General features: G+C 39.3%; 1 protein-coding gene across 6 annotated transcripts in view; it reads right to left on the reverse strand.

Annotated features, from left to right (window-relative positions):
* The window catches only part of KLF7 (KLF transcription factor 7), a 111,717-nt gene that overhangs the window by 17,510 nt on the left and 80,171 nt on the right, over positions 1–14,036 (reverse strand). For 5 of the 6 annotated variants that reach the window (XR_009008987.1, XR_451778.2, XM_007190602.2 and 2 more), the window contains one exon: positions 484–607. The exons of the other annotated variant lie outside the window; for it this stretch is intronic. Coding sequence is in view for 3 of the 5 variants with exons in the window: in XM_007190602.2 (XP_007190664.1) it covers positions 484–607 (124 nt within the window). In the remaining 2 variants the exon portion in view is untranslated. The remainder of the gene's footprint in view (positions 1–483; positions 608–14,036) is intronic. 6 annotated transcript variants of the gene reach the window in all.

The raw sequence follows: 14,036 nt of genomic DNA on the forward strand, positions 1-14,036 counted from the left end.
AAAGGATGGGAACTCTCTTCAGCAAATTCATTTCTAATAGTGCTTCGAAGGAAAGCCTTATAACTAACCTTCCCTCCATTTAGCAGGCTTTCTATTCTTTCACGTTATTAAGGATGAGGAAAAATAGTATTGATGTTAATAAAAAGATCAGAAGCTACAGGTGACCATTCTCTATCCTATCACTTTTCCTATTATACTAAAATTATCTGTCACATCATCCCCTTGAGGGTAGGAGCTATGTCTTATTGATACCCAGTGACTATCACAGCTCTGGTGCTCATTAAATACTTATGTAACTGACCCAAGAATTCATATCATCTCTTGGTTACATGCAAGGAGGCACACTTATCTAATTGGTTTTCTCCATGGAGAAGTAAAAGGCATTCCCAGGCCTGAGTCTCTGCAAGAGCACACGACCAGCCCCCCGTCCCACCCATTTCAGCATCTCCCTTCCCCGTCCCAGCAGCTTCTAAGTTTCTTTACCTGTCGCAGTGGTTGCATTTAAAGGGCTTTGCACCTGTGTGTTTCCTGTAGTGCCTTGTGAGCTCATCGCTTCGTGCAAAACGCCACTCACACCCTTCCCATGAGCACTTATAAGGCTTCTCACCTGCAAGAAGAGATGGAATGACCATGGTCAGCGACAGGAACAAAACGGGCACACACCTGATCAGGGTCTGCTACCTATTCTACAGTCTTGGAAAAGGGCTGTGAAATCATTCTTGAAAGACTGCATTTCCTAACACAGTATGTCACATTTTTTTTTTTTTTTTTTTAAGTCTCCTGGTGTTTTTCTTGTTGTTATTTTATTTTATTTTATTTTTTAACCTTCAAAAGTGGTTTCACAAGATCTTCAAATCTGGAGCTGTCATTTCAGTTCCCAGAGTCAGAGCATTTCCTTCAACTGGTGAGGGATCAATTTTTATTTATTTTCTATTCCCTGGAGCACTTTGACCCCCTCCCCCCGACTCCAAGCAGAAAGGAAATGTGCTATTTTCATCTGAACCACAAATGCTTCTAATTCTATTTTTCTCCAGAACCTACAGTAATTTACCATTTCAGCCTTTTTAGTCTTCTCCCCTCTCTTCCCTCCTACCACACACTGTAGCCAGGCAGCTGACTGACAAGGCAAAGAGCTCAGGTCTCCCAGAACCCCAGTTCCTTCCAGTAAATGTAAGTGGATGGACAGTCACGAGGAAAGGCTACGATTTGAGAGTAAAACAAAAATCACTTAACGATTCCCGGCATTTATGTAAAATACAGTTGCAAAAGTCCTATTTAAGAAGCTCATCACTTAATGACTCCAGAGCGTTCATATTTGAGCGTGATACACATTATTACAAAATATTTTTAAAGTCAATTTGTAGAGCAAGGGTTCAGCCACGGTGAAGCTGCTTAGAAGCACGAAATTCGAGCTCTGTGCTCAAGTGACCTTTTCGCACAGTAAATACAGATGGAGGAATATGGAAGAGAAAGTACATGACTTTTCCTAAGACCTTTTTTTTTAACCCATCAACGTCTGTCTTCAAACATGACAAATATTTACCCTTCCAACTGTATGGTGGGCTGGTTCTAATAAGAAGAAAAATGATCTTTGAAATCATGAGAGTTACTGAGTCCTGTAACTGAGAGGCTGGTTAGCATAGCAGTCAACAGCTCTGAAGCCAACCTTCCTAGGCTCAACTTTTGGTTCCGCCCTTAACTGTCTATCCTTGGGCAAGTTAATCAACATCTCTGTGCCTCTGTCTTCTTAGAGATATGTACCTTAAAGGGTTTGGAGAGGATAAATTAATATACATATGTACTATATATAAATTAGAACAACGCCTGGCATAGGTAAGTATTATAAACCGCCAAACCTGAAATTTCCAGATACACAAGTGCCAAAGTAGTACGGCTGCCCCATTATTTCTCCATTTTTAATAGCTCAACCTTCACTAGGCAGCACTTAAGGAGACATTGCCCAGGTACTATACTTGACCCACTTTCTTCTTTCCACCTTTTTCCTTCCCTTTGAACCTAACTACAAAGCATTCACAATCCTTTATTTGTATCACCTAGAATTGAACCAAACATGATTGAAAATTTCATTTCATTAAATTGGTGCCCTAGTGGGCTGCTGCTCTGTAAAACCCATGGAGAAGAGGAATGAGAAACACAGGCATTTCTTTTCAATCGAACCAAGAGGACATGAAGGAGGGCCAGAAGCACAGGAGGAAACCCATTCAGTTTTGGAAACCAGAAAAAGAAAAAAAAAAAAAGAATCACTGAGCGGTGTTAAAAGTTCACCTTCTGGATCCTTAAAGCCACAATTTTGGAAAAATGCGCCTGCTGCAGAGAAGGTGAAGAGCGGAGGGGTCAAGTCAGCTTTGGAGTTAGCACACCTGGGATCTTATTCATTCGTTGCAGACACCAGGCCTCAGTGTCCTTATCTGTCAAATGGGGGTGAGATGCCTGTGTTTATCGTGAGGTTCACATAAGTTGTTGTGTATAAGGCATTTCCAGAGCCTGGCACAAGGTAAATGTTCAATTAATCTGAACCCCCTTTCCTCTCCGTTCGCCTATATTCTCAGAGGCTGCTGAGGAGACAGGTCTCACTGGCCGTCAGTACAAACTTCCAGGGCTCAGGCTCCAGACAGCTGGGTCTGGAGTCACTCTGGGCAAACTAAATATTGGAAAACAGAGAGTCTTTTTAAGTTTTAAGTATTTTCTCAGTATACTGATGGAGAATGGACCAGAAAAACTGTGCTCTTTAGATCTGCTCTGAATGAGTGGGATGCTGAAGGGGAAATAAGAGACCCAAGTAGGAGAGAGAAGTGCCCTCTCAGAGAGGCCTGTTGGCATCATTTACTTAATGTTATTGATCACCCACGAGGCTCTGTTACTTCAAGGAAATCTGGCACAAACAACAAGAAACGGAGAATGAGGCACCAAAGACTTCAGAAATTCAAAATACCCTCCACCCCCAAAGGCCTTCAAATGCAAGTAAAATTGGAGGGTCCTGGAACCTTGGGTACCAAGCATACCCCAAATGCAACAAGGCATCTGGAAATCCCATGACATCCTACAGCAACAAGCAGAGACAGCCAGTCCCCAAAATCAATCCCACAATCGAACAGACCCATCCATCATAGGCAACCACATTCTGAAGGACACAGGAAGGACAGAGAGAAAATCAGGGAGATTAAAGTAGATGTCTTTGGGTATTTTTTTTAAAAATTTCAAAGTGTTTGCTTTTCCCCTTGCTGAATTTTTTTTAGCCAGTTTTGTTCTGTTTTATTCTGACAAATAATATCAAGGATTTAGTTATTTCCCAGAAAATAATGTAGATGCTCTGTTAATTCCTGGCACAAACCAACCATCCTCTTCCCAGTAGCTATTTCAGTGTCCTTCCAGTGGCTGTGTCCCTTTTGCCACTGCACAGACAGAAACTACAAACAGCTTGACTTAGCTCTGAATCGTGTCACCTAACATTGTTTCCTGCTTGCAGCAGGTGCTATACAGAATAACACTAAGGACAAGACCCTCTGTGCCCTGCTCGTTTAGCCAAGTTATACTACGGTGATTCATCAAGTTATTTTTCTAGCTCCTGATTAATTGACCTACCAGTTGCCATTTCCGCAAATACTCACTAATAAGAAATTTAAAATAACCAAGAAAGAACTCAGCCAAATGAAGGAGTAGTGCCTGAAACAGGGAGAGTTCAGAAATTAGAGGGACAGGAAAAAATACAAAGAATTGGGAATACAATTTCCTATCTAAAGCTCACAAATAGTGTGGCTAGGCTGGCCTAGTTTCTGGGTTCTGTACCCACTTCCACAAACTAATATCTACTCTCAAGTCAGTGAAATTCTTCCGTCAGTGCTTTGCATGGCCAAGATTACATCCCCCAGACACCAACACCTGACTGCTGGATCTTGGGGGCAGAACAACCTACACCCACAACGCATTATTTTTTATCCTAACACCGTACCTGAGGATTTCTGCTCATTTTATGAAAGGCTTGGGTTTCCTTCTTTAGAAAAGAACGGCTTTCTTTATAAAAGAAAACAAAGTCTTTTAGAAAAAAAAGACAGGGGGCGAAAGGGGTGTGGGAGAAAGGAAGGAAGGAAGGAAGGAAGGGAGGGAGGGAGGGAGGGAGGGAGGAAAAGAAAGAGAGTGGGAGATAGAGAAGCAGGGAAGGAGGGAGGGAGGGAGAAAGAAAGAAAAGAAAAAGGCAGTTCAGTAATAACTGAGCAGATTCATGCAAAATCAGCTCATCTGCCTCACCCTCCCTTCTCTCCTTGCTCCACTCCAGGTCCTATTCCTGGGTATAAAACAGAAAATGTCATACCCCTGCCCCACGCTACACTTGCGGCACCTAGAATGCCCAGCATTTGGCTCACTGCATCTCAAGAGTGAACAAAAATGTTCAAGAGAGGTCTCTGTGAGACAGGCAGATGGGAGACAGGCTTCAAACATCAGGACTCAAGTCCTGAAGGAGTGTGTGAATGAAGGCAAGCACGTGACAAAGAGGATGTACAGGAGAGCACGACAGTGCCTGCACGGTTCACAGGGCCCGCAGTAGAAGACGCTCTTCAGAATCCTCTGAATTTTAGGGGGAACATCAAGAACTACTTTTCCTTTCTGGAAGTTATTAACCCCAGGAAACATTTCCCTGGGGGAGTATGTGTCACGTCAGACGTGATAGTAGGTCTAATCAGGTGTAAATAGATTTATAGCCATATGAGGGCTCTTAAGGAGAGTTAAGGATGCTTGAGAAACAGGACTGACATTTAGCAAGGCTGAATCATGGCACAAATTCATGCTTCCCCACAAAATGGCCTCTGAAATGGAATGTGGTCTAAAGCAGTGTGGCATTTTTTTTTTTAGTTTCTTACAGAGTAACTCTTCCTACATCACAATCATCACATTTGATTGATCAAAATATATTGTCACCATTACCTTTTGAACATGTACCTCCAATACATGTAGATTTATTCATGAATTATATACATGTACTAATGTCCTAATATATTAAGATATTATAAAACATATACTCAATATAGAAATTTAAAAGAATTAGGGTCAATTAAATATAAATAGAAGTTATAAATTTTTCTTCCTGCACTCAAAAAGACCGTGTTGCACAACCCTATTTCGAGACCATTGCCCTACAGGGTAGATGAAAACAGCTTGGCTCCAAGCTCACTGGTCTCTGTGCTTCTATCCTTGGCCCCTACGGTCTATTCTCGCTGCAGCAGTCAGAACAACCCTTTGAAAATGTAAATCAGAGCATGTGTGTCCCTTACAGGGGACTTCAATCTTTATATTTCTATATAATTGTTTTCTTTAACATCCCCTGGATTTTATTTTATGCATTTAAAAACATTATTCTGCAGAGGGTTCCACACAGGCTTCACCAGACTGCCAAAGAAGTTCATGACCCCAAAATGGTTAAGAAGATATTAAAGTGTAAATGCTCCAATGGTTTCCTATTGCTTTTAGAATAAAAGTCAAAAGCCTATAAGGTCCTGTAGTATAGAGTCTACATGATCTGCCCCCGCCAACCTGATTCCCCACACCCTATCTGGCTGCTCCCACCTCAGAGCCTCTGCACTTGCTACCTGGAACACTCTTGTTGCCTCACTTCATTCAGGTCAATGTTCAAATGTCTCCACCTCAGAGAGACCTACCCTCCCCATCCTCTGCTGAACAGCAGATTCTGTCATCTTCTATATACTACTTAGTCACTCTGAAATTAGACTGCATATTGTTTGTGTGCACTACTGTCTGCTTCCCCTAGGAGAGTATAAGCTTCATGCAGGCATCCCTTTTGTTCACTGTGATACCAACAGCACTAAAGCAGGGCCTGGTTCGATCCTGTAAAAGACACTGCATGAATAAAGCATCCTGATTTGCAACAAAGACCCAGGTACAGCAGAGGGGCAGGACAGCCTGAGTGATTTCAGTCGCTCTCTATGTACTGAACTGGCATAAGAGTAGAAAATGTTTGCTTGCTTGTTTAAACCTGGCCACGCCTCTGTGACAGGGACTACAATGTGAAACTCTACAATGGATTAACTATTCCTGCACCATCAAAGATCACTTCCCACTCCTTCCCTATCTGCCTGAGCCTAAAAAAGGAGTATCCTGAAAATCTTCCTGTAACCTTCATCTCAACCCTGGGATCAGCCTCCTGAGCAACATCCCCTCTGGGAAACCAAGTGCGTCATTTTACGGAACTCACTGGTAGAGGTTCTCACTGAAGATGGGTTTGGGAGAGCATAAGTGATATGTCAAACGTACTGCACTATACATTTGCCTTTAAGATATAGATTGTTGCATGAAATACGAACAGGTGTCAGAATCTTGCATTAAAAGTCTCTTGAAAATAAACATTGCTAATGCAAATTTTCTGCATTCATTTCCTGATCTGCAAAATTTCAAGTCCCTAATCCATTTCCTAAGAAGACTAGGACGTTGACATACCTAGGTTTCTGTTAAAACTAATTCTATCTATTTCTTTTTATTTGTTTAAAAAATGTAGCTACTAGATTTCTGTTATCGGGCATGTTAGGGTCCTAGTCTCCTTAGGACTTGGATTAGGAATTTGAAATTCTGCAGATCAGGAAATGAAAAAGCAAAATGGAAAGGAGAAAGGGTACTCTGTAATGGGTTTATATTATCACCTAGCACATCTAGAGGAAACCAGCAAAGACCCATCAATTGCTTTCACATCACACTCAGCAACACTAGAGAATTTAAACCACCTGGGGAAAAAAGACACTGAGAGAGAAAATGTCACAAAGCTTTCCTAACATTGGAAAAAGAGGCTCATCCACCAGAGGGCAGACAGCAGAAGCAAGAAGAACTACAATCCTGCAGCCTGTGGAACAAAAACCACATTCACAGAAAGATAGACAAGATGAAAAGGCAGAGGGCTATGTACCAGATGAAGGAACAAGATAAAAGCCCAGAAAAACAACTAAATGAAATGGAGATAGGCAATCTTCCAGAAAAAGAATTCAGAATAATGATAGTGAAGATGGTCCAGGACCTCAGAAAAAGAATGGAGGCAAAGATTGAGAAGATGCAAGAAATGTTTTTAAAAGATCTAGAAGAATTAAAGAACAAACAAACAGAGATGAGCAATACAGTAACTGAAATGAAAACTACACTAGAAGGAATCAATAGCAGAATAACTGAGGCAGAAGAACGGGCAAGTGACCTGGAAGACAGAATGGTAGAATTCACTGTTGCGGAACAGAATAAAGAAAAAAGAATGAAAATAAATGGAGACAGCCTAAGAGACCTCTGGGACAACATTAAACGCAACAACATGCGCATTATAGGGGTCCCAGAAGGAGAAGAGAGAGAGAAAGGACTTGAGGAAGTATTTGAAGAGATTATAGTCAAAAACTTCCCTAACATGGGAAAGGAAATAACCAGCCAAGTCCAGGAAGCACAGACAGTCCCATACAGGATAAACCCAAGGAGAAACATGCCGAGACAAACAGTAATCAAATTGGCAAAAATTAAAGACAAAGAAAAATTATTGAAAGCAGCAAGGGAAAAATGACAAATAACATACAAGGGAACTCCCATAAGGTTAACAGCTGATTTCTTAGCAGAAACTCTACAAGCCAGAAGGGAGTGGCATGATATACTTAAAGTGATGAAAGGGAAGAACCTACAACCAAGATTACTCTACCCGGCAAGGATCTCATTCAGATTTGATGGAGAAATCAAAAGCTTTACAGACAAGCAAAAGCTAAGAGAATTCAGCACCACCAAACCAGCTCTACAACAAATGCTAAAGGAAATTCTCTAAGTGGGAAACAGAAGAGAAGAAAAGGACCTACAAAAACAAACCCAAAACAATTAAGAAAATGGTAATAGGAACATACATATCGATAATTACCTTAAACGTGAATGGATTAAATGTTCCAACCAAAAGACACAGGCTTGCTTAATGGAAACAAAAACAAGACCCATGTATATGCTGTCTATAAGAGACCCACTTCAGACCTAGGGAAACATACAGACTGAAAGTGAGAAGATGGAAAAAGATATTCCATACAAATGTAAATCAAAAGAAAGCTGGAGTAGCAACACTCATATCAGATAAAATAGACTTTAAAATAAAGAATGTTACAAGAGGCAAGGAAGGACACTATGTAATGATCAAGGGATCAATCCAAGAAGAAGATATAACAATTATAAATATATATGCACCCAACATAGAAGCACCTCAATACATAAGGCAACTGCTAACAGCTCTAAAAGAGGAAATCAACAGTAACACAATAATAGGGGGGACTTTAACACGTCACTTACACCAATGGACAGATCATCCAAACAGAAAATTACTAAGGAAACAGAAGCTTTAAATGACACAATAGACCAGATAGATTTAATTGATATTTATAGGACATTCCATCCAAAAACAGCAGATTACACTTTCTTCTCAAGTGTGCACTTTTCTGACCACAATGCTATGAGATCAGAAATCAATTACCGGGAAAAAAATGTAAAAAACACAAAACACATGGAGGCTAAACAATACGTTACTAAATAACCAAGAGATCACTGAAGAAATCAAAGAGGAAACCAAAAAATACCTAGAGACAAATGACAATGAAAACACGACAATCCAAAACCTATGGGATGCAGCAAAAGCAGTTCTAAGAAGGAAGTTTATAGCTATACAAGCCTACCTAAAGAAACAAGAAAAATCTCAAATAAACAATCTAACGTTACACCTAAGGGAACTAGAGAAAGAAGAACAAACAAAAATTGGAATTGGAATTTTCAGAGCAGAAATAAATGAAATAGAAACAAAGAAAATAATAGCAAAGATCAATAAAACTAAAAGCTGGTTCTTGAGAAGATAAACAAAACTGATAAACCATTAGCCAGACTCATCAAGAAAAAGAGGGAGAGGACTCAAATCAATAAAATTAGAAATGGAAAAGGAGAAGTTACAATAGACACCGCAGAAATACAAAGCATCCTAAGAGACTACTACAAGCAACTCTATGCCAATAAAATGGACAACCTGGAAGAAATGGACAAATTCTTAGAAAGGTATAACCTTCCAAGATTGAACCAGGAAGAAACAGAAAATACGAACAGACCAATCACAAGTAATGAAATGGAAACTGTGATTAAAAATCTTCCAACAAACAAAAGTCCAGGACCACATGGCTTCACAGGTGAATTCTATCAAACATTTAGAGAAGAGCTAACACCCATCCTTCCCAAACTCTTCCAAAAAATTGCAGAGGAAGTAAAACTCCCAAACATATTCTGTGAGGCCACCATCATGCTGATACCAAAACCAGACAAAGATACTACAAAAAAAGAAAATTACAGACCAATATCACTGATGAATATAGATGCAAAAATCCTCAACAAAATACTAGCAAACAGAATCCAACAACACATTAAAAGGATCATACGCCATGATCAAGTGGGATTTACCCCAGAGATGCAAGGATTCTTCAATATATGCAAATCAATCAACGTGACACACCATATTAACAAATTACAGAATAAAAACCATATGATTGGGCTTCCCTGGTGGCGCAGTGGTTAAGAATCTGCCTGCCAATGCAGGGGACACGGGTTCGAGCCCTGGTCTGGGAACATCCCACATGCCATGGAGCAACTAAGCCTGTGAGCCACAACTACTGAGCCTGCGCGTCTGGAGCCTGTGCTCCGCAACGGGAGAGGCCGCGATAGTGAGAGGCCCGCGCACCGCGATGCAGAGTGGCCCTCACTCGCCGCAACTAGAGAAAGCCCTCGTACAGAAACGAAGACCCAACACAGCCAAAAATAAATAAATAAATTTAAAAAAAAACAAAAACAAAAAACCATATGATTATCTCAACAGATGCAGAAAAAGCTTTTGACAAAATTCAACACCATTTATGATAAAAACTCTCCGGAAAGTGGGCATAGAGGGAACCTACTTCAACATAATAAAGGCCATATACGACAACCCCACAGCAAACATCATTCTCAGTGGTGAAAAAGTGAAAGCATTTCCTCTAAGATCAGGAACGAGACAAGGATGTCCACTCTCACCACTATTATTCAACATAGTTTTGGAAGTCCTAGCCATGACAATCAGAGAAGAAAAAGAAATAAAAGGAATCCAAATCTTCCAATCTTCTTTTCCAAGAAGAAGTAAAACTGTCACTGTTTGCAGATGTCATGATACTATACATAGAGAATCCTAAAAATGCCACCAGAAAACTACTAGAGCTAATCAATGAATTTGGTAAAGTAGCAGGATACAAAATTAATGCACAGAAGTCTCTTGCATTCCTCTCCACTAATGATGAAAAATCTGAAAGAGAAATTAAGAAAACACTCCCATTTACCACTGCAACAAAAAGAATAAAATACCTAGGAATAAACCTACCTAGGGAGACAAAAGACCTGTATGCAGAAAACTATAAGACACTGATGAAAGAAATTAAAGATGATACCAACAGATGGAGAGATATACCATGTTCTTGGACGGAAGAATCAAATTGTGAAAATGACTATACTACCCAAAGCAATCTACAGATTCAATGCAATCCTTATCAAATTACCAATGGCATTTTTTACAGAACTAGAACAAAAAATCTTAAAATTTGTATGGAGACACAAAAGACCCCGAATAGCCAAAGCAGTCTTGAGGGAAAAAAACGGAGCTGGAGGAATCAGACTCCCTGACTTCAGACTATACTACAAAGCTACAGTAATCAAGACAATATGGTACTGGCACAAAAACAGAAACATAGATCAATGGAACAGGCTAGAAAGCCCAGAGATAAACCCATGCACCTATGGTCAACTAATCTATGACAAAGGAGGCAAGGATATACAATGGAGAAAAGACAGTCTCTTCAATAAGTGGTGCTGGGAAAACTGGACAGCTACATGTAAAAGAATGAAATTAGAACACTCCCTAACACCATACACAAAAATAAACTCAAAATGGATTAGAGACCTAAATGTAAGACCAGGCACTATAAAACTCTTAGAGGAAAACATAGGAAGAACACTCTTTGACATAAATCACAGCAAGATCTTTTTTGATCCACCTCCTAGAGTAATGAAAATAAAAGCAAAAATAAACAAATGGGACCTAATGAAACTTCAAAGCTTTTGCACAGCAAAGGAAACCATAAACAAGATGAAAAGACAACCCTCAAAATGGGAGAAAATATTTGCAAATGAATCATCAGACAAAGGATTAATCTCCAAAATATATAAACAGCTCATGCAGCTCAATATTAAAGAAACAAACAACCCAATCAAAAAATGGGCAGAAGACCTAAACAGACATTTCTCCATAGAAGACATACAGATGGCCAAGAAGCACATGAAAAGCTGCTCAACGTCACTAATTATTAGAGAAATGCAAATCAAAACTACAAGGTATCACCTCACACCAGTTAGAATGGGCATCATCAGAAAATCTACAAACAACAAATACTGGAGAGGGTGTGGAGAAAAGGGAACCCTCTTGTACTGTTGGTGGGAATGTAAATTGATACAGCCACTATGGAGAACAGTATGGAGGTTCCTTAAAGAACTAAAAATGGAATTACTATATGACCCAGCAATCCAACTACTGGGCATATACCCAGAGAAAACCATAATTCAAAAAGACACATGCACCCCAGTGTTCACCACAGCACCATTTACAATAGCCAGGTCATGGAAGCAACCTAAATGCCCATTGACAGATGAATGGATAAAGAAGTTGTGGTACATATATACAATGGAATATTACTCAGCCATAAAAAGGAACGAAATTGGGTCATTTGTAGAGACATGGATGCATCTAGAGACTACCATACAGAGTGAAGTAAGTCAGAAAGAGAAAAACAAATATCGTATATTAACACATATATGTGGAACCTAGAAAATGGTACAGATGAACCGGTTTGCAGAGTAGAAATTGAGACACAGAAGTAGAGAACAAACGTATGGACAGCAAGGGGGGAAAGCGGCAGGGGGTGGTGGTGGTGCTGGGATGAATTGGGAGACTGGGATTGACATGTATACACTCATGTGTATAAAATGGATGACTAATAAGAAAATAAATAAATAAATAAATAAATAAATAAACATTTTAAAAAAAAACTGGAAAAAGAGTAACCAGTAAACATCACTCCATAGTTTGGCAGTCCCTTCTCAGGGTGTATGTGCTACAACTAAAAAATACTCCATGTTATTAACTCTGCTTTGGAAAACTGTCTCAGAGTTCCTCTTAGATTCCAGCTGAATTTCAAATATTTTTTTTTCCCAAGGTTTTTAGATTAGGGGAGTGATGGAAAAATGAGACAAGGGCTTTATTTCCCAGAATTTCAAAAGCATTTATAACTATTACATAAAATAAAATATGTACTCATTTATTTATGCTCCATGTTGATTTTTCTCATTCATCCATTTACTTGCTCACCCAAAAGCCAACTAGGTGCTAGGGCCTGAGTTACTGAATTTATGCAAAGCACCAGACACTTTACGGACCATACAAACATTTACTCTACTTTTTTTTAATTTTTAAAATAACTAATAAAATAATAACTGGCGTAGGTTAGGTTAACTCCTCATTGCCTGGATCACCACCTTAAAACGGTTGTTTAAAAATTTATAAATTAAAATTTAAACCTTGTATCCTTAATGAGGTATAGCTCCTACTTCAGAATATGGAGGGAGGTGAGAAAGGATTTTGACTTAATCCCACAGCTGTCAACAACTGCAGTGTCCAATACAGTAGTCACAAACCACACGTGGCTGTGAGCACTTGAAATGTGGCTAAGGCAACTAAAGAACTGAACTTCCGATTTAATTTAATGTAAATTAAAATTTGAAAACTGAAGCAATATAAAGAATATTTTATACTCTTCTTTTGGTAGGACTGTATTTAACTTTAACCGCTGAAAATTTAGCATATGGATTTAGGCATGCAATAAGTATAGAATACACCAGATATGGAAGACTTATTAATAAAAAGAATATGTAAAATATAGCTCAATAATTTTTTCATATTGATTTATGTTGAAAAAATATTTTGGATATATTGGTTTAGATAAAATATATTATTAAAATTACTATTACCTATTTCTATTTACTTTTTTAAAAATGTGGTTACTAGAAAATTTTAAATCACATACATGGCTTGCATATATTTCTATTTTAGACAGCACTAGTTTAAAATATAGCTTCTATGTAGAATTCCCACCATTAATTCAAGTGTAAGGGCTCATCCTTTCTAAACTCTTACCAATGCCCAGCCCAAAAAGCTATGTTACCACCCTGCTATCCAGATTCACAAACCCTAACACACATCATCCAAAACAACTCATCTCTGTCTGTAGGTAAGGAGGCAAAGTCAAATACTGATGCTTCTGGTCTAACTCACTGATAGTGAAAATACCATCAGCCTCTTCAGTGTGACAACCTGGATTCAGCCAACATTAATTGTTGGTTCTAAAATGCACCGAGCAATGACAGTGCTAGAGATTAAAGCAAAAGTAAATGGTCTCGGCACTAAAGGAGTTCCCAGGTGGGGAAGCCCCATGCGTGAACACAAACAACAAAAGCCCAATGCATCTGATCGATGTGTGTGCGTGGATGTGTGGAGGAGGCCATCCCTAGACTCTGTAGGACCCTCAGGGTAGGCTTCCCTCAATGCCTCGATGAAACTTGAATCATTGGTCTGGTGGAGAGAAAAAGGACTAGTCATCCAAAAACAGATTCTTTTAGTTCTGGCTTTGCCACATACTAGCAATATAGCCTTGTAAAGTCAGTTAACTTCTTCTTCTGGATTTACTGTTCTTAACCACGTAGACAAGAATTTTTAGAACATCTTCCTGCTTCTCTTGTAGTTATGAAGATTCAATGGAATCTAGTACATAAAAGTGGTCAATTATGAAGTCCCAAATGGATAAAGGGTGTATTGACAATGATGGTGATATCAAAATGGAGTTTGCAGGTGTGCAGGAGGCCAGAGAAGACTATGGGAACAGAGACTTCTGTCACCTCTGTAT

This window comes from Balaenoptera acutorostrata, chromosome 8, assembly GCF_949987535.1.
Source record: "Balaenoptera acutorostrata chromosome 8, mBalAcu1.1, whole genome shotgun sequence".
In the NCBI taxonomy this organism is placed as follows: Eukaryota; Metazoa; Chordata; class Mammalia; order Artiodactyla; family Balaenopteridae; genus Balaenoptera; species Balaenoptera acutorostrata.